Source organism: Vanellus vanellus (genome assembly GCF_965231255.1).
Source record: "Vanellus vanellus genome assembly, contig: HAP1_SCAFFOLD_1830, whole genome shotgun sequence".
NCBI lineage: Eukaryota > Metazoa > Chordata > Aves > Charadriiformes > Charadriidae > Vanellus > Vanellus vanellus.
Window position 1 is genome coordinate 1 of NW_028126646.1, and position 27,242 is coordinate 27,242.

Sequence of the window (27,242 nt, forward strand, 5' to 3'; positions counted from 1 at the left end):
GGGACAGGCATTGGGGAGGGGCCCCCCCCCAAAAAAAAACGGGGATCCAGGCGTCCAGGAGGGTCCCCCCCAAAAAAAAACAGGGGATACAGCCCCCCCCCCCCCCCCCCAATAGGGGACACAGACGTCCGCGAGGGCCCCCCCGCCCCCCCCCGGCGGCCGTTGCGGCGGGAAAACACCAAAACGACTTTTTTTTTTTTTTTTTGAACTTTTTTATTAATTGTTTTTTTTTTTTTAATCAATCCCCCCCCCCCCCCGGAAAAAAAAATCCCCAAAAATCCAACAAAAAACCCTTTGAGAATCGCCAAAAATATCCCAAAGTATCCCTCGAAAAAAGAATCCGAGACCCCCCCCCCCCCAGGGGGGGCGCAGGTCCGGGGGGCCCCGGGGGGTCTCGGCGGGTGCGGGGGGCGCTCCCGGGTCCTTATTGCTGTCCGTGGGGGGGGGGGGGGGGTCGGGACCAGCCCGGGGGGGCCGTGGCGGTGGGGGGGTCAGTACTGGTGCTCCAGGAGGGGCTGCGCCGTGGGGCTCTCCTTGTCCTGGGGGGGCCCCGGGGGGGGCGGGCGCCGGCGTCCGTGGGGGCCTGTGGGGGGGGCACAGAGCTGGGGGGGGGGCCAAGGATAGGATATGGGGTCTCCCCCCCCAGGGCACCCAGGACCCCCCTCCCCCCCCCAATGAGAGCTGGGGGGGGCCCAGAAGACCCCCCCCCATGTCCAGAGCCCCCCCTGAAGGCCCCCCCTGAAGACCCCCCCACATCCACAGCCCCCCCACCCCCCTAGAAGACCCCCATGTCCAGCTCCCCCCCCCACCCCCCCCCCCAAAAAAATGGCATCCGGGGGAGTCTCACCTCTCCCGTGGTGCTGCCCCGGGGGGTGTCGGGGGTTCCCGGGGGGGGGTCCCCTTCGCTGCCCCCCCCCTTACGGCCGCTCAGACTCCATTTGCCGCAGAGGTGGTCGTAGGCGAAGGGGGGGGGGGCTGCGGGGCCGGGGGGGGGCGGGGGGGGCGGCCCCGCTGATGGGGGGGGTCCTGCGGGGGGGGTGTCCCGCCGGCTCTCACCCCCCCCACGGACCCCCCAGCCTGGCCCGGGACCCCCACTCTGCTCGGGGCCTGTGGGACAGGGGGACACGCTGAAGGGGGGGGGGCACAGAGACACCCCCCCCCGAGGGGACCCAGATGTCTGGGACCCCCCCAGCCCCCCCCCCAGCACCCAGACCCCCCCCTCCCCGTCCCCTACCTGGATGGGGCTGGGTGGTGGTGGGGGTGGGCGGCGCGGGGGGGGGGGTTTGAAGCCCCCGGGGGGGCCGTGCCGCCCGTGGGGCCGGGGGGGCCGCTGCCCGCCGAGCCCCCCCCGCAGTCGGGGTCCTCGATGTTGCCCCCACTGTTGCAGCCGGCGCCGCAGCCCTTCTGCAGCCTGGGGGGGGGGGGACACATGGGGGGGTCAGGGGGGGTGCAGAGTTTGGGGGGGACACATGAAGTTGGGGGGGGCGGCTGTTGGGGGGCGAGGACATGAAGGACTGGGGGGACATGGGGGCCTCTCGGGGGGTCCTCAGTAGGGGACTGCAGCCCCCCCCGGGAGGTTGCAGCCCCCCCCATCCCTGGGGGTCCCCAAGAGGAGACCGCAGCCCCCCCCCATCCCTGGGGGTCCCCAAGAGGAGACCGCAGCCCCCCCCTATCCCTGGGGGTCCCCAAGAGGGCACCAGAGCCCCCCCCATCCCTGGGGGTCCCCAAGAGGGCACCAGAGCCCCCCCCCATCCCTGGAGGTCCCCAAGAGGAGACCGCAGCCCCCCCCCCCATCCCTGGGGGTCCCCAAGAGGGCACCAGAGCCCCCCCAAGCCCTGGGGGTCCCCAAGAGGAGACCGCAGCCCCCCCCCCCATCCCTGGGGGTCCCCAAGAGGGCACCAGAGCCCCCCCCATCCCTGGGGGTCCCCAGGAGCAGGACGGGGGGGGGGGGGGGGGGAGGGGGGGTGTCGGGGGACGGCGTGTGGCCGATCGGGGTCCCCGTGGGCACACATTTTTGGGGGCTGTGTGTGTGTGTGTGTGGGGGGGGGGGGTTGTCCCCCGTCTTGGGGGCGACTCACCGGGCCCAGGCGTTGGCCAGCCAGCGGGCGATGGCGGGGGGGCTGAGGGGCCCCCCCTGCAGGGCGCGGAGCTGGGGGTGGGCGCCGGCGAAGGAGGTGGTGAGGGGGGAGACGTAGATGGGGTACCCCAACGGTTGGTCGCAGGAGGAGTTGATGATGTTGCGCAGCGACTGACGGGCGTTCTGGATGCTGCCGCGCTCCGGGTTGCGGTTCCGCAGGAAAACCAGCTCCTGCTGCTGCCCGGCCCACAGGCCCCGCACGCACTCCCGGTTCACCTGCGGGGGGGGGACTGGGAGGCACTGGGAGGCACTGGGAGCGGACTGGGAGGTACTAGGTGGGCACTGGGAGGCACTGGGAAGCACTGGGAGGGACTGGGAACAGACTGGGAGGCACTATGTGGGCACCAGGAGTCACTGGGAGGGACTGGGAAGCACTGGGAGGCACTGGGAGCGGACTGGGAGGTACTATGTGGGCACTGGGAGGCACTGGGAAGCACTGGGAAGCACCGGGAGCGGACTGGGAGGCACTATGTGGGCACTGGGAGGCACTGGGAGGCACTATGTGGGCACTGGGAAGGACTGGGAGGCACTATGTGGGCACTGGGAGGCACTGGGAGGGACTGGGAAGCACTGGGAGGGACTGGGAGCGGACTGGGAGGCACTGTGTTGGCACTGGGAGGCACTGGGAGGGACTGGGAACAGACTGGGAGGCACTATGTGGGCACTGAGAGTCACTGGGGCTCATGGGTGTCACTGGGGCGCACTGTGCTCACTGGGTGTCACCAGTGTCACCAGTGTCACCGGGTGTCACAGGGCCACCGGGTGTCACTGGGGCCCACCGGCTGTCACCAGTGTCACGGGGGCTCACCGGCTGTCACCGGGGCTCACCGGCTGTCACCAGTGTCACCGGGTGTCACCAGGTGTCACGGGGGCTCACCGGCTGTCACCGGGGCTCACCGGGTGTCACTGGGGCTCACCGGGTGTCACCAGTGTCACGGGGGCTCACCGGGTGTCACCAGTGTCACCAGTGTCACCGGGGCTCACCGGCTGTCACCAGTGTCACCGGGTGTCACCGGGGCTCACCGGGTGTCACTGGGGCTCACCGGGTGTCACCAGTGTCACCGGCTGTCACCGGGGCTCACCAGGTGTCACCAGTGTCACGGGGGCTCACCGGGTGTCACCGGGGCCCACTGGCTGTCACCAGTGTCACCAGTGTCACCAGGGCTCACCGGCTGTCACCAGGGCTCACCGGCTGTCACCAGTGTCACCAGTGTCACGGGGGCTCACCGGCTGTCACCGGGGCCCACCGGCTGTCACCAGCGTCACGGGGCCAGCGGGTGCGGCGTACCTTGATGAGGCGGAAGCCGAGGTGGCGGCGGTTGAGCGTCACCACCTTGTACTCGTCGGTGGCCTCGTCGGCCACGCGGCGCAGGGCCAGCAGGGCGGGGGCCTCGGCCAGCACGGCCGCGCGCCACGCCGGGTCCCCCTCGTGCGAGATCACCAGGCGCCCCTCGTGCCCCGCCACCGCCTCGTACAGCGCTCCCGCCTCCTCGTACTCCTCCGGCGACGTGAAGTGGTCCTGCGTGACACCGCCAGCGAAGCGTCACAGCCCCGGTGGTGGCTCCAGAGGGTCCCCAACACGTCCCCTCTATGTCACACCCCCAGTGGTGACTCCAGGGGGTCCCCAACACGTCCCCTCCATGTCCCATCCCAGTGGTGGCTCCAGAGGGTCCCCAAAGTGTCCCCTCCATGTCACACCCCCGGTGGTGGCTCCAGGGGGTCCCCAACACGTCCCCTCTATGTCACACCCACAGTGGTGGCTCCAGGGGGTCCCCAAAGTGTCCCCTCTATGTCACACCCACAGTGGTGGCTCCAGGGGGTCCCCAACACGTCCCCTCCATGTCACACCCACAGTGGTGGCTCCAGAGGGTCCCCAACACGTCCCCTCCATGTCACACCCACAGTGGTGGCTCCAGGGGGTCCCCAACACGTCCCCTCCATGTCACACCCCCAGTGGTGGCTCCAGGGGGTCCCCAACACGTCCCCTCTATGTCACACCCCCAGTGGTGACTCCAGGGGGTCCCCAATGAGTCCCCTCCTGGTTCCATCCCCAGTGGTGGCTCCAGAGGGTCCCCAATGCGTCCCCTCCATGTCACACCCCCGGTGGTGGCTCCAGGGGGTCCCCAAAGTGTCCCCTCCATGTCACACCCCCGGTGGTGGCTCCAGGGGGTCCCCAAAGTATCCCCTCTATGTCACACCCACAGTGGTGGCTCCAGGGGGTCCCCAAAGTGTCCCCTCCTGGTTCCATCCCCGGTGGTGGCTCCAGAGGGTCCCCAACGCGTCCCCTCCATGTCACACCCACAGTGGTGACTCCAGGGGGTCCCCAAAGTGTCCCCTCCTGGTTCCATCCCCAGTGGTGGCTTTTGGGGGGGTCCCCCAAGTCCCATCCCCGTTGGCAGCACCAGGAGGGTCCCCGATGTCCCCCCCACGTCCCACCGCAGCAGCTCTGTGGTGGGACCCCCTCGGGGGGGGCAGCCCGGGGGCCGTCCCGGGGGTGTCCCCTCCGTGTGTGTGTGTCCCCCCCCCGTCCCCGTGTCCCCCCACCTGGTGCAGCTTGAGGGCCATGCGCACGCCGGGGGCCACCACGCGGTGCAGGAGGTCCATGTCGGCGAAGACCCACTCGTCGCGGGGGGAGGTGATGCGGAAGTCCCCCTTGAAGAGCGCGTGGAGCCCGTAGAGGAACGGCTCCAGGCTGGGGGGGGCGCGGGGGGTCAGGGGGGGCGCGGGGGGGGGGCGCTGCCACCCCCACCCCCCCCCCCATCCCGGGGAACCCCCAGAGGAGCGGGTGCCGCTCTGGATGTCCACTGTCCCCCCCAGACACATGGGACCCCCCAATGGCTGTGATCCCCCTCCATGACCCCTCCCCCCCCCCCCCCCCGTGTCTGTGACCCCCCCCCGAATCCCGGGACCCCCCCCGACAGCTCACTGTGACCCCCCCCATGGCTGTGACCCCCCCATGACATATGGGATCCCCCCACAGCTCTCAGCCCCCCCCCAAATCCTGGGACCCCCCCGAATCCTGGGAACCCCCCAACAGCTCACTGTGCCCCCCCCCCACATGGCTGTGACCCCCCCGTGACATATGGGATCCCCCCCCAGCTCTCAGCCCCCCCCCCCGTGTCTGTGACCCCCCCCCAAATCCTGGGACCCCCCCCGACAGCTCACTGTGCCCCCCCCCCCCCATGGCTGTGACCCCCCCGTGACATATGGGATCCCCCCCAGCTCTCAGCCCCCCCCCCCGTGTCTGTGACCCCCCCCCAAATCCTGGGACCCCCCCCGACAGCTCACTGTGCCCCCCCCCCCCATGGCTGTGACCCCCCCGTGACATATGGGATCCCCCCCCAGCTCTCATCCCCCCCCCCGAATCCTGGGACCCCCCCAGACACTTGGGACCCCCCCAGAATCCTGGGACCCCCCCCGACAGCTCACTGTGACCCCCCCCCCCCCATGGCTGTGACCCCCCCGTGACATATGGGATCCCCCCCCAGCTCTCAGCCCCCCCCCCCGTGTCTGTGACCCCCCCCCAAATCCTGGGACCCCCCCCGACAGCTCACTGTGCCCCCCCCCCATGGCTGTGACCCCCCCCTGACATATGGGATCCCCCCCCAGCTCTCACCCCCCCCCCCCCGAATCCTGGGACCCCCCCAGACACTTGGGGACCCCCCCGAATCCTGGGACCCCCCCCGACAGCTCACTGTGCCCCCCCCCCCCATGGCTGTGACCCCCCCGTGACACATGGGATCCCCCCCCCGGCTCCCAGTCCCCCCAAGAGGTTGGGGTCCCCCCCCTCAGATGTTGCCCCCCCCCCCCCCCCCCATTCCTGGGACACCCCCCCCCCATCTCAGTCCCCCCTGGACACCAGGACCCCCCCAGACGGCCACCCCCTCCCCCCCCCAGCTATTGGGGTCCCCTCCCCCGATGTCAGCCCCCCCCCCCCCAATGTCGGGGTGCCCCCCCCCATACCAGGGCCCCCCCAGATGTGAGGGTCCCCCCCCAGATGTGAGGGTCCCCCCCCCCATTCCTGGGACACCCCCCCCCCATCTGAGTCCCCCCGCACATCAGGGCCCCCCCAGACAGCCAGGACCCCCCCCCCCGCTGTCGGGGCCCCCCCGGCCCCCCACCTGGCGGACATGCTGTGCGCGGCGGTGCCCAGCGCCCTCCGGCCCAACACGCAGAGCCCGAAGCAGAGGGTGACCAGCGGCGAGTCCCACGCTCTGTCCACGGGCTGGGGGGCACGGGGGGGCACGGGGGGCGGGGGGGGCACGGGGGGCACGGGGGGGCACGGGGGGCGGGGGGGGCACAGGGGGGCACGGGGAGGTACATCACCCCCAGGTCCCCCCCTGCCCCCAGAGCCGGGGGTGGGCGCAGCAGTGGATGCAGCCCCAGAGGCTGTGCCCCCCCCGTGGCCCCCCCGTGTCCATCCGTCCCCCCCTGTGTCCCCCATTTCTCTCTGTCTCCCCCATGGCCCCGTGTCCCCCCACACCCTCTCCCCCCACATCCCCCCACATCCCCCACCCCCTCTCCCCCCACATCCCCCCACACTCTCTCCCCCCACATCCCCCCACGTCCCCCCACACCCCCCCACCCCCTCTCCCCCCACATCCCCCCACCCCCCCACCCCCCTCCCCCTATATCCCCCCACGTCCCCCCACCCCCTCTCCCCCCACATCCCCCATACCCCCCATACCCTCTCCCCCCATATCCCCCCCTCTCCCCCCACATCCCCCCATACCCCCCACCCCCTCTCCCCCCACATCCCCCATACCCTCTCCCCCCATATCCCCCCCTCTCCCCCCACATCCCCCATACCCCCCATACCCCCCACCCCCTCTCCCCCCACATCCCCCCACATCCCCCCACCCCCTCTCCCCCCACATCCCCCCATACCCCCCATACCCTCTCCCCCCATATCCCCCCCTCTCCCCCCACATCCCCCATACCCCCCATACCCCCCACCCCCTCTCCCCCCACATCCCCCCACACCCCCCATACCCTCTCCCCCCATATCCCCCCCTCTCCCCCCACATCCCCCATACCCCCCATACCCCCCACCCCCTCTCCCCCCACATCCCCCCACATCCCCCCACCCCCTCTCCCCCCACATCCCCCCATACCCCCCATACCCTCTCCCCCCATATCCCCCCCTCTCCCCCCACATCCCCCATACCCCCCATACCCCCCACCCCCTCTCCCCCCACATCCCCCCATACCCTCCATACCCTCTCCCCCCATACCCCCCATACCCTCTCCCCCCCTCTCCCCCCCTCTCCCCCCCCGGCCCCGGACCCACGGGGTGGCGTCGGGCGGCGCAGTGCTGGATCCAGCCCAGGAAGGCCTGGCGGAAGGCGGGCAGGCTGGGCCCCCCCAGGCGGGGGTCGAAGTCCTCGTCCACGGTGGGGCTGAAGGTGGGGTCGGGGTCGGCGTAGCCGGGGGCCGTGACGGGGCGCAGCCCCTCGCGCACCCCCTCGTGCGACAGCCACTCCTCCAGCTTGGGGGAGCGCGTCACGTAGTAGATGATGCTCTGCGGGGGGGGGATATGGGGGGGATGGGGAGGGGGGGTCAGGGGGGTCCTCACGGGGTCGGGGGGGGGGATGGCCCCCGCGCAAAGCGGGACATCCTCGTGCAAAGCGGGAGCGGCCCTGTGTAAAGCCCCCTCCCCTGGGGCAAAGGCCCCTCCCCTCGTGCAAAACACAACTCCCCTCGTGCAAATTCCCCCCCCCACACACACCCCCCTTGTGCCAACCCCCCTCCCCCGGTGCAAACCCCAATTCCGCTTGTGCAAATCCCCCTCCCCTCGTGCAAACCTGTTCTCCTCATGCCAATCTCCCTCCCCCGGTGCCAACCCCAATTCCGCTTGTGCCAACCCCAATTCTCCTGGTGCAAATCCCCCCCCCCCCCGGTGCCAACCCCAATTCCACTTGTGCAAATCCCCCTCCCCTCGTGCAAACCCCAGTTCTCCTGGTGCAAATCCCCCTCCCCTGGTGCAAATCCCCCTCCCCCAGTGCCAACCCCAATTCCACTTGTGCCAACCCCAATTCCGCTTGTGCAAATCCCCCCCCCTGGTGCAAATCCCCTCCCCTGGTGCCAACCCCAATTCCGCTTGTGCCAAACCCAATTCCACTTGTGCCAACCCCAATCCCCCGGTGCAAATCCCCCTCCCCTCGTGCAAACCCCAGTTCTCCTGGTGCAAATCCCCCTCCCCTTGTACAAATCCCCCCCCCCCGGTGCAAACCCCAATTCCGCTTGTGCCAACCCCAATTCTCCTGGTGCAAATCCCCCCCCCCGGTGCAAATCCCCCTCCCCTGGTGCCAACCCCAATTTCACTTGTGCAAATCCCCCTCCCCTGGTGCAAATCCCCCCCCCCCCCCGGTGCCAATCCCCCCCCCGGTGCCAATCCCCCCCCCTGGTGCCAACCCCAATGCCCCGGTGCCAATCCCCCCCCCCCGGTGCCAACCCCAATTCCACTTGTGCAAATCCCCCTCCCCTCGTGCAAACCCCAGTTCTCCTGGTGCCAATCCCCCTCCCCTTGTACAAATCCCCCTCCCCCGGTGCCAACCCCAATCCCCCGGTGCAAATCCCCCCCCCCCGGTGCCAATCCCCCCCCCCCGGTGCCAATCCCCCTCCCCGGTGCAAACCCCAATTCCGCTTGTGCCAACCCCAATCCCCCGCTGCCAATCCCCCCCCCCGGTGCCAATCCCCCCCCCACCTTGACGTAGTAGGTGAGGAGGACGCGGCGCAGGTCGAAGCCCTGCAGCATGGCGCCGGCGTTGTTGTCGCTGATGCTGTACCCCTCCAGCACGTAGCGGGCGGCCGCCACCTCCCAGGCCAGCCAGCGCTGCGCCAGCGCCGCGTTGAAGCTCAGCGCGTGCGGGGGGTGCCCCGGCTCGCAGCAGCAGCAGCCCTCGTCCTCGTCCACCCCCTCCGTGATGGCCTCCACCTCCCGCTGCTGGCAGTAGGTGCCTGCGGGGACGGGGGGCTCAGTGGGGATGGGGGGCTCAGCGGGGACGGGGGCGGCCCCATCCTGCCCCAGTCCTCCAGGAAGGGGGCGGCAAGGGGGGACGGGGACGTCAGCGGGGACGGGGAGGTCCCCAATCCTGCCCCAAATCTCCAGGAAGGGGACAGCAAGTGGGGACGGGGACATCAGCGGGGATGGGGACATCAGTGGGGACAGGGAGGTCCCCAGTCCTGCCCCAAATCTCCAGGAAGGGGACAGCGAGTGGGGACGGGGACATCAGTGGGGACAGGGAGGTCCCCAATCCTGCCCCAGTCCTCCAGGAAGGGGGCGGCAAGGGGGGACGGGGACGTCAGCGGGGACGGGGAGGTCCCCAATATGCCCCTGGTCCTCTGGGAAGGGGACAGCAAGTGGGGATGGGGACATCAGAGAGGACGGGGAGGTCCCCAATCCTGCCCCAGTCCTCCAGGAAGGGGGCGGCAAGGGGGGCCGGGGACGTCAGCGGGGACGGGGAGGTCCCCAATATGCCCCCAGTCCTCCAGGAAGGGGGTGGCAAGGGGGGACAGGGACATCAGCGGGGACGGGGAGGTCCCCAATATGCCCCTGATCCTCTGGGAAGGGGACAGCAAGTGGGGATGGGGACATCAGAGAGGACGGGGAGGTCCCCAATCCTGCCCCTGATCCTCTGGGAGGGGGACATCAGCAGGAATGGGGACATCAGTGGGGACAGGGAGGTCACCAATCCTGCCCCAGTCCTCCAGGAAGGGGACAGCAAGTGGGGACGGGGACATCAGTGGGGATGGGGACATCAGCGGGGACAGGGAGGTCCCCAGTATGCCCCCAGTCCCCTATAAAGGGGATGTTAGTGGGGATGGGGATGGCCCCAACGTGCCCATAAAGGCCACGTCAGTGGGGACAGGGACATCAGCAGGGACAGGGACGTCCCCAATCCGTCCCCGATCCACCAGGAAGGGGACAGCAAGTGGGGACGGGGATGTCCTCAATCCATCCTGGTCCTCCAGGAAGGGGACAGCAAGTGGGGACGGGGACGTCAGTGGGGACGGGGACGTCAGTGGGGACAGGGAGGTCCCCAATCCTGCCCCAAATCTCCAGAAGGGGACAGCAAGTGGGGACGGGGACATCAGTAGGGATGGGGAGGTCCCCAATCCTGCCCCAGTCCTCCAGGAAGGGGACAGCAAGTGGGGACGGGGACGTCAGCGGGGACGGGGAGGTCCCCAATATGCCCCTGATCCTCTGGGAGGGGGACATCAGCGGGGACGGGGACATCAGTGGGGACGGGGACATCAGTGGGGACAGGGAGGTCCCCAGTCCTGCCCCAAATCTCCAGGAAGGGGACAGCAAGTGGGGACAGGGATGTCCTCAATCCATCCTGGTCCTCCAAGAAGGGGACAGCAAGTGGGGATGGGGACGTCAGCGGGGACAGGGACATCAGTGGGGACAGGGAGGTCCCCAGTATGCCCCTGATCCTCTGGGAAGGGGACATCAGCGGGGATGGGGACATCAGTGGGGACAGGGAGGTCCCCAATCCTGCCCCAAATCTCCAGAAGGGGACAGCAAGTGGGGACGGGGACGTCAGCGGGGACAGGGAGGTCCCCAATATGCCCCTGATCCTCTGGGAGGGGGACATCAGCAGGAACGGGGACATCAATGGGGACGGGGACATCAGTGGGGACAGGGAGGTCCCCAATCCTGCCCCAAATCTCCAGAAGGGGACAGCAAGTGGGGACGGGGACGTCAGCGGGGACGGGGAGGTCCCCAATATGCCCCTGATCCTCTGGGAAGGGGACAGCAAGTGGGGATGGGGACATCAATGGGACGGGGACATCAATGGGACGGGGACATCAGTGGGGACGGGGAGGTCCCCAGTCCTGCCCCAAATCTCCAGGAAGGGGACAGCAAGTGGGGACAGGGATGTCCTCAATCCATCCTGGTCCTCCAAGAAGGGGACAGCAAGTGGGGATGGGGAAGTCAGCGGGGACAGGGATGTCCTCAATCCATCCTGGTCCTCCAAGAAGGGGACAGCAAGTGGGGATGGGGACGTCAGCGGGGACAGGGACATCAGTGGGGACAGGGAGGTCCCCAGTATGCCCCTGATCCTCTGGGAAGGGGACATCAGCGGGGATGGGGACATCAGTGGGGACAGGGAGGTCCCCAATCCTGCCCCAAATCTCCAGAAGGGGACAGCAAGTGGGGACGGGGACGTCAGCGGGGACAGGGAGGTCCCCAATATGCCCCTGATCCTCTGGGAGGGGGACATCAGCAGGAACGGGGACATCAATGGGGACGGGGACATCAGTGGGGACAGGGAGGTCCCCAGTCCTGCCCCAGTCCTCCAGGAAGGGGACATCAGCGGGGACGGGGACATCAGTGGGGACAGGGAGGTCCCCAGTCCTGCCCCAAATCTCCAGGAAGGGGACAGCAAGTGGGGACGGGGACATCAGTGGGGATGGGGACATCAGTGGGGACAGGGAGGTCCCCAGACTGCCCCTCATCCCCAACGAGGGGGACAGCGAGTGGGGATGAGGATGTCTGCGGGGAACGGGGACAGCAGTGGGGAGAGGGAGGTCCCCAACCCCTCCCTGATCCACCAGGAAGCGAGGACGAGGACGTCCCCGATCCCCCGCGAAGGGGACCGGCGACCCGTCCCCGCTGTCCCCCAGCGCGTTGTCCCCCCTCCCCGGCAGCGTCCCCCGCTCACCCCTGAACTCGAGGCCGCGCAGCTGGAAGGTGACGAGCCCGTGTCCCACCTCCACCAGGTGCACCAGCGCGTTGAGGGAGTCGGAGGCGAGCACGAAGCAGTCCCCGGCGGCCGCCGGGCCCCACCGGCCCAGTTCCAGGTCCCCGCTCAGCGCCCGCTGCAGCGCCCGCGTCAGGTGCTCGTAGAAGATGGAGTTGAGGTTGTTGTCGTCCGAACCTGCGCCGGGGGGGGGAAGAGTGTCCGTTAGGGGGGGGCGGGGGCTATGGGGCAGGGGCTACGGGGCTGCCCCTGCCTGCTGGGACGGCGGTGGGGGGGGTATGGGGTGGATATGGGGGGCTATGGGGCTGGACGGGGCAGCCCCTGTGTGCTGGGACAGCGGTGGAGGGGGATACGGGGGGCTATGGGGCTGGATGGAGCAGCCCCTGTGTGCTGGGACGATGGTGGAGGGGGATACGGGGGGCTATGGGGCTGGATGGGGCACCCCCTGGGTGCTGGGATGGCGCTAGGGGTGGATATAGGGGGCTACGGGGTGGGTATGGGGGGCTATGGGGCTGGATGGGGCAGCCCCTGTGTGCTGGGACGGCGGTGGGGGGGTGTGTGGAGGGCTATGGGGTGGATATGGGGGGGCTATGGGGCTGGATGGAGCAGCCCCTGTGTGCTGGGATGGCAGTAAAGAAGGATATGGGGTGATATGGGGTCAATATGGGGGGCTATGGGGCTGGATGGGGCACCCCCAGGGTGCTGGGATGGCAGTTGGAGGGGGATATGGGGGGTTACGGGGGGATATGGGGGGCTGTGGGGCAGACTGGGGCACCCCCTGGGTGCTGGGACAACACTGTGGGGAGATATGGGGGGATATAGGGCGCTATGGGGCAGGCTGGGGGCTGGGGGGTCCCCAGTGAGGGAGCCTGGGGCAGGCAATGGGGTGGGGTGGGCTGGGGGGTCCCGGGCACTGCGGTGGGGGGGGGCTGCGTGGGGCTGTGGTGTGGGGCAGACGTTATGGGGGTCGCGCTGTGGGGCGGCGCCGTGGGGCTGAGCTGTGGGGCACCCACCGGGGTTGCGGTCGAGCTGCGTGGACAGGCGGGTGTTGGAGTGATCCACTCTCTTGGTGCTGTGGGGCCGGGGGGGGGGTGGTGTCAGACCCACAGTGCCCCCCAACTGCCCCCCCCCCCCCCCCCAGCCCTACAACCCCCTCCCCATCCCCCATAGAGCCCCATACCCCCCCCTGCCCCCCCTAAAGCCATAACAGCCCTGAGACCCCCCCCCATACCCCCCAAACCCCCTCAATGCCCCCCGAGTTGCCCAGGGCCCCCCCGATCTCCCCCAAACCCCACCCTGGACCCCCGGGACCCCCGTGACTCCCCCCCAGACCCCCAGATCCCCCCCAGCCCCCCAGATTCCCCCCAAAGTCCACCCTGACCCCTCCCCAGCCCCCCAGATCCCCCCCAGCCCCCCAGATTCCCCCCAAAGTCCACCCTGACCCCTCCCCAGCCCCCCAGATCCCCCCCCAGCCCCCCAGATTCCCCCCAAAGTCCACCCTGACCCCTCCCCAGCCCCCCAGATCCCCCCCCCGCCCCCCAGATTCCCCACAAAGTCCACCCTGACCCCTCCCCAGCCCCCCAGATCCCCCCCAGATCCCTCCCCAGCCCCCCAGATTCCCCCCAAAGTCCACCCTGACCCCTCCCCAGCCCCCCAGATCCCCCCCCAGCCCCCCAGATTCCCCCCAAAGTCCACCCTGACCCCTCCCCAGCCCCCCAGATCCCCCCCTAGCCCCCCAGATCCCCCCCAGCCCCCCTCACTTGTAGTCGCGCTCCCAGAACTTGACGGGGCGGGCGTAGGAGAGGAGGAAGAGGGCGCTGCCGAGGAGGGGCGCGAGGGGGGAGGCGAGGAGGGCCCCCAGCACCGCCTGCGCCAGCAGCAGCCCCGAGTCTGCCCCGTCAAGGGCCACCGACCCACGGCGGGCTCGCCCCAGAGCGGGACCCCCACCCAGACCCCGACCCACGGGGAGGGCCCAGCCCTGGGGGGACCCTGACCCCATAGAGAGACCCCAACCCAGGGGGAGAATCCAGTCCTGGGGGGTCTCCAACCCATGGGGGGACCCCGACCCCATAGAAAGACCCCCTGACCCACACCAAGACCCTGACCCACAGCGAGACCCCAGCTCTGGGGGACCCCAACCTGTGGGGGGGACCCTGACCCCATAGAGAGAACTCCGGACCCACACTAAGACCGCGACCCCCAGGAAAAATCCAGCTCTGGGGGACCCCAACTCACCGGAGGGACCCCGACCCCATAGAGAGACCCCATCCCAGGGGGAGAATCCAGTCCTGGGGGGTCTCCAGCCCACGGCGGGGACCCCGACCCCATAGAAAGAGCCCCTGACCCACACCAAGACCCTGACCCCCAACCCCACAGAGAAACCCCGACCCCATAGACCATAACCCAGGGGATGCCCTGACCCACGGGAGTACCCCAACCCCGTAAAGGCCCCCTGGGGCGCCCCCAGCCCCCCCATCAGCCCCCCATTTCGCCCCCCCCCAGTGCAGGATACGGGGCACGGCGAAGGGCTGGGCGAAGGCGTGGAAGGCCGACCCCCAAGTGATCTGCCATGGGGCGATGTAGGTCAGCACGAAGCGCAGCTTGTACAGCAGGTCCCACAGCTTGAGGGGGGGGGAACACGTCAGCCCGGGCACGGGGGGCCCCCCCCAAACGCCTGCCCCCCCCCCCAACCACTGGGGTCACCCCATGTCCCTCCCTATAGACCCACAACCCCTCAAACACCCGGATCCCCCCCCAAGATGCTCGTGTACCCCCCCATCCCCCACACCCGTACCCCCCTCAAACACCCATGTGCCCCCCAAACACTGGGGTCCCCCCCAAGTGTCCCCCCCGAACCCCCAGGTGTCCCCCCAGAACCCCCCTGCAGCCCCACATCCCCCCAAACACCTACATCCCCCCCCAGAGCCCCACATCCCCCCACCCCCCACCCCAGACCCTCAGGTCCCCCCCAAACACTGGGGTCCCCCCCAGACCCCCCCTGCAGCCCCACATCCCCCCAAACACCTACATCCCCCCCCAGATCCCCACATCCCCCCCAGATCCCCACATCCCCCCCCCCCAGACCCCTGAGTCCCCCCCAAGCACTGGGGTGCCCCCCAGGTGCCCCCCCAGACCCCCCCTGCAGCCCCACATCCCCCCAAACACCTACATCCCCCCCCAGATCCCCACATCCCCCCCCCACCCCGGACCCCCAGCTCCCCCCCAAACACCGGGGGGGGGTGTCTCTGTGTGTGCCCCCCCCTTGGGGCCCCCCCACCTTGGCGGCGAGGAAGGAGGCGAGGAAGAGGTCGAGGAGCAGTCCCTGGGAGAGGCGGGGGAAGTCGCAGCGGAAGAGCAGGAGGGCGAGAGCCAGGGCGGGGGGCAGCTGCGAGGGGCTGCAGAAGGACCCCCGCAGCAGCCGCAGCCCCGCCGCCGTCAGCAGCAGCGCCCGCGCGCTGGGGGGGGACACGTCTCACTCGGGGGGGGGGGACACACAACACACACACAGCCCCCCGTGATGCACGTGTGTGTGTCCTCCACCCCCCCCCCCCCACGCTGGGTGACCCCCAACCCAACTCCTGGCAGCCCCAGACCAGGCTGGGGGGCACCAGCACCCCCCGGAACCCCCCCACAACCGCCCTGGGGGACCCCAGACCCCTCCAGGGACACCCAGTATCACCCAGACACAACCCCCCCCCCCCCAACCACCCCAGGGGACCCCAGCACCCCCAAACCACCCCCTCACAGCCACCCTGAGGGACCCCGATACCCCCCACACCCCCCTGGGGGACCCCAACACCCTCAGACCCCAAAGGAGGGTCCCAGGGGAGGAGGGGGGGTCCCCAGAGGTGCACTGGGGACCCCCAAAATGAGCTGAGCCCAATAGGGACCCCAGGGTGGGCAGCGGGTCCCCGTGAGGGGATCTGCCCCGGGGATTGGGGTGCCTGTGGAGGGTCTGCCCCCCAAGTGTGGGTCCCAGGGGAGGAGCTGGGGGTCCCAGTGGGGTTTGGGGGGTCCTGGGGAGCTGCAGGGGGCAGGAGGGCCAAGAGGGACCCCAGGGTGGGCAGCGGGTCCCCGTGAGGGGGTCTGCCCCGGGGACGGGGGTGCCCGTGTCGGGTCTGCCCCCCAAGTGGGGGTCCCAGGGGAGGAGCTGGGGGGCCCAGTGGGGTTTGGGGGGTCCTGGGGAGCTGCAGGGGGCAGGAGGGCCAAGAGGGACCCCAGGGTGGGCAGCGGGTCCCCGTGAGGGGGTCTGCCCCAGGGACGGGGGTGCCCGTGTCGGGTCTGCCCCCCCAAGTGGGGGTCCCAGGGGAGGAGCTGGGGGTCCCAGTGGGGTTTGGGGGGTCCTGGGGAGCTGCAAGAGGGGATGACACCCAAGAGGGACCCCAGGGTGGGCAGGGAGTCTGATGCCAGGGGTCTGCCCCGGGGACAGGGGTGCCCGTGTCGGGTCTGCCCCCCAAGTGTGGGTCCCAGGGGAGGAGCTGGGGGGCCCAGTGGGGTTTGGGGGGTCCTGGGGAGCTGCAGGGGGCAGGAGGGCCAAGAGGGACCCCAGGGTGGGCAGCGGGTCCCCGTGCAGGGGGTCTGCCCCGGGGACAGGGGTGCCTGTGGAGGGTCTGCCCCCCAAGTGTGGGTCCCAGGGGAGGAGCTGGGGGTCCCAGTGGGGTTTGGGGGGTCCTGGGGAGCTGCAGGGGGCAGGAGGGCCAAGAGGGACCCCAGGGTGGGCAGCGGGTCCCGGTGAGGGGGTCTGCCCCGGGGACAGGGGTGCCCGTGTCGGGTCTGCCCCCCAAGTGTGGGTCCCAGGGGAGGAGCTGGGGGGCCCAGTGGGGTTTGGGGGGTCCTGGGGAGCTGCAGGGGGCAGGAGGGCCAAGAGGGACCCCAGGGTGGGCAGCGGGTCCCCGTGCAGGGGGTCTGCCCCGGGGATTGGGGTGCCTGTGGAGGGTCTGCCCCCCAAGTGTGGGTCCCAGGGGAGGAGCTGGGGGTCCCGGGGGTCCTCACTGCAGGCAGCCGGCGTCGGGGCGGGCGCTGAGGTCCTGCGCCTGGTGGGTGAGGGCGTGCAGCACCACGGCGGGGTGGAGGCAGAGCCGCTCCAGCGCCTGCAGCCCCGCGAACGCCTTCTCGAACCACATCAGCTGCGCCGCCCCTGCGCCGGGGACGGAGGGACGGACGGACAGATGGACGCGGGGGGGGGGACACAGGGAGGCCCCAAATGTCCCCGTGCGTGTCCCCCCTCCCAAAAAACCTACCGCGGACCTCGAACTGGCTGTACTCGCGGGGCCGCAGCACCGGCCCGGCCAAACAGCCCCACGGCAGCGGCTTGCGGAGCTGCGGGAGGAGGTAATGGGCCACCAGCCCCAGGAGGGCCACCAGCCCATGCAGGACGTAGCCCAGCACCGACTGAGGGGGGGACACAAAGGGGGTGGGGGAGGGGGGGGGTGTCAGGGCTGCTGGGACCACCCTGGCCCCTTCCCCGGCGCCCCCCAACCCCTCCCGGCACCTTGAGGGCGATGAAGACGGTGCTGGCGCTGATGGCGAAGGTCAGGACGGCCACCGCCGGACACACCACCAGGTCCGAGAGCAGCACCTCGCGCTGGGGGGGGGGGGCATCAGCGGGGACCCCCCCTGTGCGTCCCCCCCAGGTCCCCACGGGGACCCCGACACCCCCACGGCGGCCCCAACCACCTCCAGCGTCCCCAATATCCCCCCATCATCCTCAGCACCCCCCGGTGTCCCCAACGTCCCCCCACGGTGTCCCCAAAGCCCCCCCATCGTCCTCAACGCCCCCAGTGTCCCCTCTGGTGTCCCCAAACCCCCCCCGGTATCCCCCCATCATCCTCAGCACCCCCCGGTGTCCCCAACGTCCCCCCACGGTGTCCCCAAAGCCCCCCCAGTATCCCCCCATCATCCTCAGCACCCCACCGGTGTCCCCAATGTCCCCCCCATCATCCTCAACGCCCCCAGTGTCCCCTCTGGTGTCCCCAAACCCCCCCCTCCCGGTATCCCCCCATCATCCTCAGCACCCCCCCGGTGTCCCCAATGTCCCCCCCATCATCCCCAACACCCCCCTATGTCCCCAGCACGTGTGTTCCGTCCCCCCCCCGGCGTCCCCTCTGCCATCCTCAACAGCCCCCCGGTGTCCCCAACCTCCCCCCAACACCCCCCTCACCCCCCCACCATCGTCCCCAATGCCCCCTCGGTGTCCCCAAACCCCCCTCCGCCCATCCCCGATGTCCCCCCATCGTCCCCAACACCCCCCAGCGTCCTCACATCACCCCCAAGCCCCCCCCAGTGCCCCCCAAGCCCCCCCCCGGTGTCCCCGCTGTCCCTATGTCCCCCCCACCCCCCCCGGGGCTCACCAGGGACGCGCGGAGCTGCTCGGGGAGGGGGTCCCGCACCTCCGTCCCGGGGGGGCCCTCGGGGCTGCGGCTCTCCAGTTCGGGGAACAGCTTGGCCCGGATCAGGGACCTGGGGGGGGGGGCACACGTGTCCGCGACCCCCCCCCACCCCCAACCAGGGGACCCGTGTGTCCAGAGCCCCCCTCAACCTCCCAAAATAGGGGGCCTGGGGGTCTGGGAGCCCCCCTCGGCCTCCCCGTGGGACCCCCCCCTACCCCAAATGACCCACCCAAGCACCCAGGAGCCCCCCCCCCCCCAGGAACCCCCAAGGCACCCCAGGACACCCCCAGCCCCCCCATTCCCCCCGCGGACCCCTCATTCTCCCCCCAGCCCCCCCCAGCCCTCCCTCCCCATGGGTCCCTGCTGGTCCCCCCCGCCCCCCCCGCCCCCCCAGGGACCCCCAGAGCCCCCCCAGCCCCCCCACCACAGCAGGGCCGGGTCGCTGCTCTGCCGGCTGAGGTGGTAGGAGGCGGCCACCAGGAGTCCGCAGAAGACGGAGAAGAGGAGGGGGACCTGCTGCTCCCCCCACGGCGCCTGTGGGGCAGGAAGGGGGGGGGGCATCAAGGAGGGGGGGGGGGGCATGGACACCCCACCAGCCCCACGGGCACCCTACACCCCCCCCTGCGGCCCACAGGGACCCCACAAGCCCCATAGGCTGCTTGGACACCCCCACCCCCCCCCCAGCAGGTTTGAACCCCCCCAGGGACCCCCAAGTGCCCCTCCAGGACCCCACGAGCCCCCCCAGGGGTAGATTCAAACCCCAGAGAGGCCCAGGGGTGACTCAGAGACCCCCCCAGAGCACATCAAGACCCCCCGGGGGCACATCAGGGACCCCCAGGGCACATCAGGGACCCCCAGGGCAGATAAAGACCCTCTCTGGGGCAGATCAAGACCCCCCTGGGGCAGATCAAGACCCCCCCGGGGCAGATCAAGACCCCCCCGGGGCAGATCAGGGACCCCCGGGGCACATCAAGACCCCCCCCCGGGGCAGATCAGGGACCCTCCAGGGCAGATCAGGGACCCCCCCGGGGCACATCAAGACCCCCCCGGGGCACATCAAGACCCCCCTGGGGCAGATCAGGGACCCCCCAGGGCACATCAAGACCCCCCTGGGGCAGATCAGGGACCCCCCGGGGCACATCAGGGACCCCCCGGGGCACATCAGGGACCCCCCCGGGGCACATCAGGGACCCCCCCGGGGCACATCAAGACCCCCCCGGGGCAGATCAGGGATGCTCCAAGGGATCTCGGGCACATTGAGATCCCACCCCTCCCCCACCAGAGCAGATCAGGACCCCCATAGCGCATCGGGGACCCCCCCGGGAGACGAGGGACCCCCCCGGGAGACGAGGGACCCCCCCGGTACCTGGATGGCGCCCAGGCAGAAGCCGTAGAGCGCGGTGGCCACCAGCAGACTGCGGCACAGCCCGTAGAGCGCGGCCAGGGGGCTGGTGGCGGCTGCGAGGAGGGGGGGGGGGGGGCGGACAGAGAGTCAGTGGGACCCCCCCCAGCCAAAATAGGGCCCGGAGGGGGGTCCCAGCCCCTGGCGGGGGGGTCTCGGCCCTTACCGGTGCCGCCAAAAACGTGCATGTCGATCTGCTCCAGCAGGTACATGAGGCAAGTGGTGACCTGGGGCAGGAGCCCCAGCAGGAACACCAGCGGGAAGCAGAGGGTGAAAACTGCGGGGGGGGGGGGCACCAAAATGAGTCTGGGGGGGGGCGCAGGGGGGCAGTGGGGTGCCCCCCCCCCTCCCTCCCATCCCCAGACCCCCCCCTCCTCCCTGTCCCCGTCCCGGGCGGGGGTCCGCGTCTCACCGGTGGCCACGTCGCGGGCGGCGCGAGCGGCGGCGGGGGTGAGGAGGGGGAGGCCACAGAGGGGGGGGGGCGCCGGGGGGGGCGCGGGGGGGGCACGGGCGGCCGCGTCCAAGCCCCAGATGAGGGCGCAGACCAGGCAGAAGTACACGGGGCGGCTGTAGGCGATCAGCCGGTTGTGGCCCTGCGGGGAAGGGGGGGGGGGAGATCATGGGAGGGGGGGCGTAGACCCCCCCCCAGAACTGTCACACACCCCCCCCCCCAGGAAGAGAGACACCCCCCCCCCTGGGGCCATACAGCATCTTTAGAGACCCCCCCAGACCATATAATTCATGTAAGGACCCCCCCTTGGGGTCCCCAATACCCTACAGCCCACAGATGGACCCCCCCCAACCCACATAGAGACCCCCCCCAGGACTGTACAGTTCATACACAGACCCCCCCCCCAGAAAAACACAGCCCGTATAGGGACCCCCCAAGAAACATACATCCATACAGAGACCCCCCCGGCCCCTACACCCCACATAGGGCCCTCTCCAGGACCACACACCCCATATAGAGACCCCCCCCCCCCCCCAAAAAACACACCATGTATAATAACCACAGCAGACCCATATGAAACATATTACCCCCCCCAGACCCCATAAAGCACATAAAGACCCCCCCGATTCACACAGCACCTATACAGACACCCCCCCCCGACCCATACGGCACCTATAGAGCCCCCCCAGACCCATATTGCACCCATAGCCCCCCCCCGGCGACTCACGTGCATGGGGGAGGCGGCGTCCGGCTGCACACTCTGCCGAGGGGACACAGTGGGGACGGGGGGGCACCCTGGGGACCCCCTCTACCCCCCCGGGGACCCCTAGGGACACTTTTGCCCCCCCGGGACCCCTCTGCCCCCCCTCTGCTCCCCCCGGAGACCCCTTTTGCCCCCCTTCTGCCCCCTTGGGGACCCCTCTGCCCCCCCCAGGGACCACCTTTATGCCCTTTTTGCCCCCTTGGGGAGCCCTCTGCCCCCCCGGGGACCCCCTCTGCCCCCCCGGGGACCCCTCTGCCCCCCTGGGGATCCCCCCAGAGACCCCTTTTGCCCCCTTCTGCCCCCTTGGGGACCCCTCTGCCCCCCCGGGGACCCTCTCTGCCCCCCCAGGGACCACCTTTGCCCCACTTTTGCACCCTTGGGGATCCCTCCCGGGGGGGGCCCCTCCATCCCCCCTCTGCCCCCCCTGGACCCCTTTGCCCCCCTGGAGACCCCTTTGCCCCCCCCCCCCCCCCCGGACCACCTTTATCCCTCTTTCGCCCCCTCGGGGACCTCTCTGCCCCCTCGGGGACCCCCTTCACCCCATCCCCTGCCCCCTTTGCCCCCCCGGGGACCCCCTTCGCCCCCCCGGCCCCCCCACCTTGAGCAGGGAGTACTGGCAGCCGGCGATGACGAGGCAGAACTGGAAGAGGCCGAGGTCGCGGAAGAGCCCCCGCAGCAGCAGCCCGTAGCCCAGGAAGGCCACCAGGGCCACCAGGGCCACCGCCAGCACGTTCTCCGGCACCCGGCGGTTCCTGCCAGGGGACGCGGTGAGGCGGGGGGGGAGGACGGACAGACACAGGGGACCCCCAGAGTTGGGGGAGAGCAGATGGGGGACCCTGGTGGTGCTGGGGGAGGACAGGGGATGGCCCTGGGGATGGGGAGGGGGCTTGGGGACATCCCTGGGGGCATGGGGGGGCTTGGGGACATCCCTGGGGCCATGGGGGACACATCTGGGGTCGGCGGGGGTCTTGGGGATGTCCCCAAGGTGGGGAGGGGGTTCGGGGACATCCCTGGGGTCATGGAGGGGTCATGGGGACATCCCTGGGGTCATGGAGGGGTCTTGGGGACATCCCTGGGGTCATGGAGGGGTCTTGGGGACATCCCTGGGGTCAGGTGGGTCTTTGGGATGTCCCCAAGGCGGGGAGGGGGTTTGGGGACATCCCTGAAGTCATAAGGGACATCCCTGGGATCACGGAGGGGTCTTGAGAACATCTCTGGGGTCATGGGGAGGTCTTGGGGACACCCCCGAGGTTATGGGGGGGGTCTTGGGGATGTCCCCAGGGTCAGGGGAGCTTGGGGACACCCTTGGAGCCAGAAAGAGGGGTCTTGGGGAACCTCTGGGGGTCTCAGGGACGTCCTCGAGGCGGGTGGGGGGGTCTTGGGGACATCCCTGGGCTTGGGGGGGGACACCTCAGGGCTGTCCCCAAGGCAGAGGCAGATCAGGGGTGTCCCCAAACCCAGGGGGTGCTCAGGGATGTCCCCAAAAGCTGGGAGGGGGTTTGGGACCACCCCCATGGACTTGGGGGGAGTGTGGGGTGTCTGAGGGGCCGGGGGGGTCCCGGGGGGGGGTGTGGGACCCCCGGGGTGTCACCCACCGGTCGAGCAGCGCCAGCAGCGCCAGGCGGTCGTAGCGCAGGCGCACCCAGCGCCCCGGCAGCACCCGGCAGCGATAGGCACGGCGAGGGGGGGGCCGGGCCCCCGCCGCCTCCCGGGGGGGCTCCAGCAGCTCCAGCTGAGGGGGGGGACACACACAGGGGACCGCTGACAACGCTGTCCGAACCCCCCCACCTTCCTCACCCCCCCCAAAATGCATAAATATGGGGTCATGTGTGTCCCCCCCCCTCACCTCGGGCGCCTCCAGGGGTCCGCGGCGCAGCGGGAGCCCCCCCGGGGGACGGGGGGGACCCTCGGCCGCCTCCGCCGAGGTGACGCTGGAGGAGGGCGAGTGACGGTCCCTGTGGGGGGGGAAATGGGGCGTGAGGGGGGAAAAATGGGGCGTGAGGGGGGAAAAATGGGGCGTGAGGGGGGGCCGGAGCCCCCAAGCCCCCCCGCTGTGGGGCCACAACACACCAGATCGCTCCGTTATAGGGCCAAAAACACCCAAAACTTTTCAGCACAACTGGGATATTCTAAATATCCCATCCATGCGGCTGCGACCCCCAAGTTAGGGGGTCATGGACCCCCAAGGCCCCCTGCTATGGGGCCAGAACACCCCAAATCCCCGTTACTGGGCTGCGGCCCCCCAAATCCCCCAGTTAGAGGGCCAACACCACCCCAAATCTCCTTCTATGGAGCTGACACCCCAAATGTCTCAGCTATGGGGATGAGAACCCCCCCAAACCCCATAGCTATGGGGGCCAGGGGCACCGTGTAGCCTCCAGTTATGGGGCCAGGGACACCTACAGGGCTAGGACACCCCCCCCCCCATTATGGGGCAGGAAGCCCCCAAAATCCCCAGTTATGGGACCACAGACACCCCAAATCTCTTCCTACGAGGCTGGGACTTCCCCAAATCCACCTGCTATGGGGCTGGGACCTTCCCAAAACTCTCTGCTATGGGGCTGGGACCCCTCAAAACCTGTGCTATGGGGCTCAGACCCCCCAAACCCCACTGCTTCAGGGCTGGGACCCCTCAAATCTGTTCCTACAGGGTTGAGAGCCCCCCAAATCACGCAGCTGTGGGGCTGGGACCCCCCAAAGCTCCCTGCTATGGGGCTGGGACACCCCAAATCTGCCCCTACAGGGCTGAGACACCCCCAAATCACTTATCTATGGGGCTGAAACACCCCAAATCCCCCCGCTACGGGGCTGAAACACCCCAAATCCCCCCGCTACGGGGCTGAAACACCCCAAATCCCCCCGCTATGGGGCTGAAACACCCCAAATCCCCCTGCTATGGGGCTGGGACCCCCCAACCCCCCCCGTTTTGCCACAGCCCCCCCTCACCATGCGCTGCCGGCCGCGGGTTCAGCCCCACTCTGCTGCCCCACGGGGTTCTCGTAGCCGCCACCGGCTGCCCCGAAGGTGTAGGAACGTCGGACGCCTGCGGGGAGAAAAGAAAAAGGGGTGAAGGGCTCTGGGAGGGATTTGGGGGGGTCTGTGGGGGTTTGGGGGGGTTCCCATCTCACCGCTCTCGTCGTAGAAGTAGTGGACGGCGCCCTCGGAGGTGTCGTCGAAGGCGGCCGCCTCGTGGAGGGCCCCGCGGGGCAGCAGCAGTGCCCCCGCCAGCTGCAGGGCCGCCGGCAGCGTCAGCGCTCGCCCCGGGGGGCCGGCCGGGCCCGGGGGGGCTCGGGCAGCCTGTGGGGAGAAGAAGGGGGGAAGTCAGATAGGGGGAGAGGTGGGGGAGAGAAATGTGTGGGGCGGGGTGAGCTTACCTGGGGGGGGAACCCATGGCGGAGGAGGGCGGCGTGGGGTTGGAGCCGGCGTGGTGGCGGCGGCGGGTGGCCTGGCCGGGGGGGGCCCCCCGCTGCCCCCCCAGCGCTGGGGGGGTGGAAAGGGGAAGGAGAAGGGTTGGGGGGTGCCCCACAGACACCCCCACCTGCCCCCAGAACTCCCCTATCTATAGGGCCGAATACCCGCTATGGGGCTGAATCCTCCTGCTATGGGGTTAGACCCCCCGATGTTCCCCCTACGTGGCTAAATGCCCCCCAAGTCCCCCCCACTATGAGGCTGGAAACCCAAATCTTCCCGCTATGGCTGAATCCCCCCCAGACCCCCCCTGCTATGGGTCTGCACCCCCCTACCCCACTCACCTCCTGCGCCGGGGGTCTCCCCTGGCTGGTCTCCCTCCGGGGGCGCCCCCACGTCCACCTCCCCCCGCCCCCTTCGGGGGGGGCCTCCAGGTCGGCTTTGGCCAGGGGGGCTGCACGGGGGGGGCGGCGGGGGGGCCCGGGGGGGCGGCGGGGGGGGGGGGAGTCAGCCGAGAGGCTGGAGGAGGAGGAGGAGGAGGAGAGAAGAGGAGGAGGAGGAGGAGAGGAGGGGGGACAGCGGCTGGAGGCCAAGCTGAGGCTGGAGCCCCCCGAGGACCCCCCCTGGCCCCCCCAGCCCTCGGGGGTGGGCTCTATCTCTGAGGGGGGGTCCGTGTCGCTGCCGGCCGGGGGGGCCCCGGGGCTGTCCAGGCGGGTGGAGGCCGTGCGTTGGCTGCTGGGGGTCCCGCGCCCCGGCCCCCCCCCACCGCTCAGCCCGCTCTCCGACGAGCCCCGCGCCGGGGGGGGGACGGGGGGGGGCTGCCACTCGCGACCCCCTCCTCCGCTGCCGACGGGCTCCCCGCTGCTGGGGGGGCACAGGGAGAAGGTCAGGGGGTCCCCGGTATCAGGTGGGGCCCCCTCAAAAATGTTCCCCCACCCCCAAAGTGTTGCCCCCCCCCCCCAGACGCACCGGTGGCAGAGGGGGGGCTGCGGCGCAGGCGGTCGCGGTCGGCAGCGGTGACAATGACGTTGTTGCTGCCCTGTTCCCGCACTAACTGCCGAATATCTGGAAGGGGGGGGGCACAACATGTCGAGGGGGGACGTTAAGGGTGAGGGGGGGGGCCTTGAGGGTGGGGAGGACACGGTGACGGTGACGCTCACCCCTGGCCGCTCCGCTGTCCTCCAGGTGGGGCAGCAGCTCCTGGGAGGGGGGGACATGGATAGGGGGGTTATGGGGGGACATGAGACACCCCCCCCAGCACAGAGGTGCCCCCCCCCGCGCCCCCCCCCCCCCCTCACCGAGAGCTGGTTGAAGCCGCAGAGGGAGTGCTGAGAGCTGCAGCGCACGGGGGGGGTCGAGCCCGGCCGCCGGAACACCGTCAGCTCCACCCACCCCCCCGGGGGGCCTGCGAGGGCCTGTCAGTGGGGGGGTGCAGGGGGGGCGGGGACCCCCTGCGTCCCCCCACCCACTCTGGGGCACCCACAGATCCGCAGGGTGCTGCCCCCCCCGGGGCACCCACAGACCCCTGGCCCCCCACCCAGCCCCACTCGGGGGCACCCCCGAACCCACCCCCCACCCCCCCCTGCTAAAAAACACTCGGGGTAACCTTGCCCCCCCCCCCCAGCACTGAGCACACCCCCCGGGCCCCCCACAGCCCCTGGGACCCTCCATGCCCTCCCCCAACCTCCCCCGGACCCCTCAAGAAACCGTTACTGTCCCCCACAGCCCCCCCAGAAGCCTCCACAGTCCCCACCACCACCCTCAGGACCCCCCCAAAACCATCACAGCCCCCCAAACCTCCTGCCAGCCCCCCCCCCCGCATGGCAGCCCCCCATGCCCCCCCCCTCCAGCCTCACCTCGGGGGGCTCTCCCCCTCCTCAGGCGTGCGGGGGCGCAGCAGGGCAGCCGCCCCCCCCTCGCCCTCGCTCCCCGCCTCGGGGTCCCCCTCGGGCTCGCGCGCGGTCGAACATGGCGTGCAGGCGGTAATTCACCGTCTTCACCGCCGCGAAGAAGGCGGCCACCAGCCCGCAGTACAGGGCCCCCACCCCCGGGCTGGGGGGCAGCGCCTGGAGGGGGGAAGAGGGGGGATCAGATAGCACCCCCAGAACCCCCCCAAAACCCTCCAGGACCCCCCACCCAGCCCCAAGAGACACCTCCTGAGCCCTCCCAGTGCTCCAACACAAAATTCCCAACAGGACCCCCACGTGGCCCCAAAAGACACTCTCAGGTCCCTCCAGAGGCCCCTCACAGCCCCAAGACGCCCCCCAGCCCCCCCCAAGGCCCCTCCCTGCCCCCAGGGCCCCCTACGGACACCTCCGCGACGCCCCCCAGCCTCCACGACCCCTCCCGGCCTCCCTCAGGCTCCCTCCCAGCCGCCACCCCCCATCGGACCCACATAGGCCCTCTCCCAGCCCTCACCCCCCACAAGACCCCCCTGGGCCCTCTCCCAGCACCCAGGAACCCCCCCCCCCCAGAACCCCTCTGGGCCCTCCCCCGACCCACTCCGGGCTCCCCCCCGTCTCCAGCCGCCCCCCCGGCCCACCGTGTAGAGGACGAGCGGCAGCCCCAGCAGGAAGAGCCAGGCATAGAGGTGGAAGCAGTTGGCGAAGGCGCTCTGGTGGGGGTCCAGGAACCAACCGCCCGTCAGCGAGGCCCACACGCCCTGCCGCAGCACCTGCAGCGCCTGCGACCCCATGGCTGCCGCCGCCGCCCCCCCGCCGCTCCCGCCCCGCGGGCCATGGGCGGCCCCGCCACCCCGCTCGCCGGCGGACCGCCGCCGCTTCCGGGTTCGCGCCGGAAACGCTTAGCAGTACTTCCGGGGCGCGCGCGACGTCACACAGGGCGCGACGCCGCAGAGCGGAATGGGCGGGGGGCGGGGGAGGAGGAGCCGAGAGCGCGAACACGCCCACTTTTCGCTTGGCGCATGCGCAATAGAGCGACCCCATGGCGTGCGTAGGGCGCGTGCGCCCGGTGGGTCACACC

The 27,242-nt window shown here is 70.4% G+C and overlaps 1 protein-coding gene across 1 annotated transcript; it reads right to left on the reverse strand.

The window, feature by feature from the left end:
• Positions 1–208: 208 nt before the first annotated feature.
• On the reverse strand, positions 209–27,015 carry LOC309684868 (pecanex-like protein 3). Its single transcript, XM_082500713.1, is given in 36 exon segments — positions 209–583; positions 922–975; positions 1,070–1,107; positions 1,235–1,411; positions 2,079–2,353; positions 3,426–3,656; positions 4,682–4,829; positions 6,259–6,362; positions 7,428–7,658; positions 8,844–9,097; positions 11,809–12,024; positions 12,861–12,919; positions 13,608–13,737; positions 14,360–14,468; positions 15,125–15,302; positions 16,840–16,984; positions 17,088–17,238; positions 17,339–17,431; positions 18,198–18,306; positions 18,661–18,770; positions 19,603–19,694; positions 19,805–19,915; positions 20,051–20,231; positions 20,817–20,849; positions 21,451–21,604; positions 23,799–23,895; positions 23,981–24,115; positions 24,118–24,149; positions 24,227–24,332; positions 24,605–24,714; positions 24,879–25,124; positions 25,226–25,325; positions 25,421–25,460; positions 25,559–25,675; positions 26,144–26,326; positions 26,803–27,015. Coding segments are annotated over 36 exon segments (4,794 nt in total). The 5' UTR covers positions 26,956–27,015; the 3' UTR covers positions 209–491.
• Between the last annotated feature and the right edge of the window lie 227 nt (positions 27,016–27,242).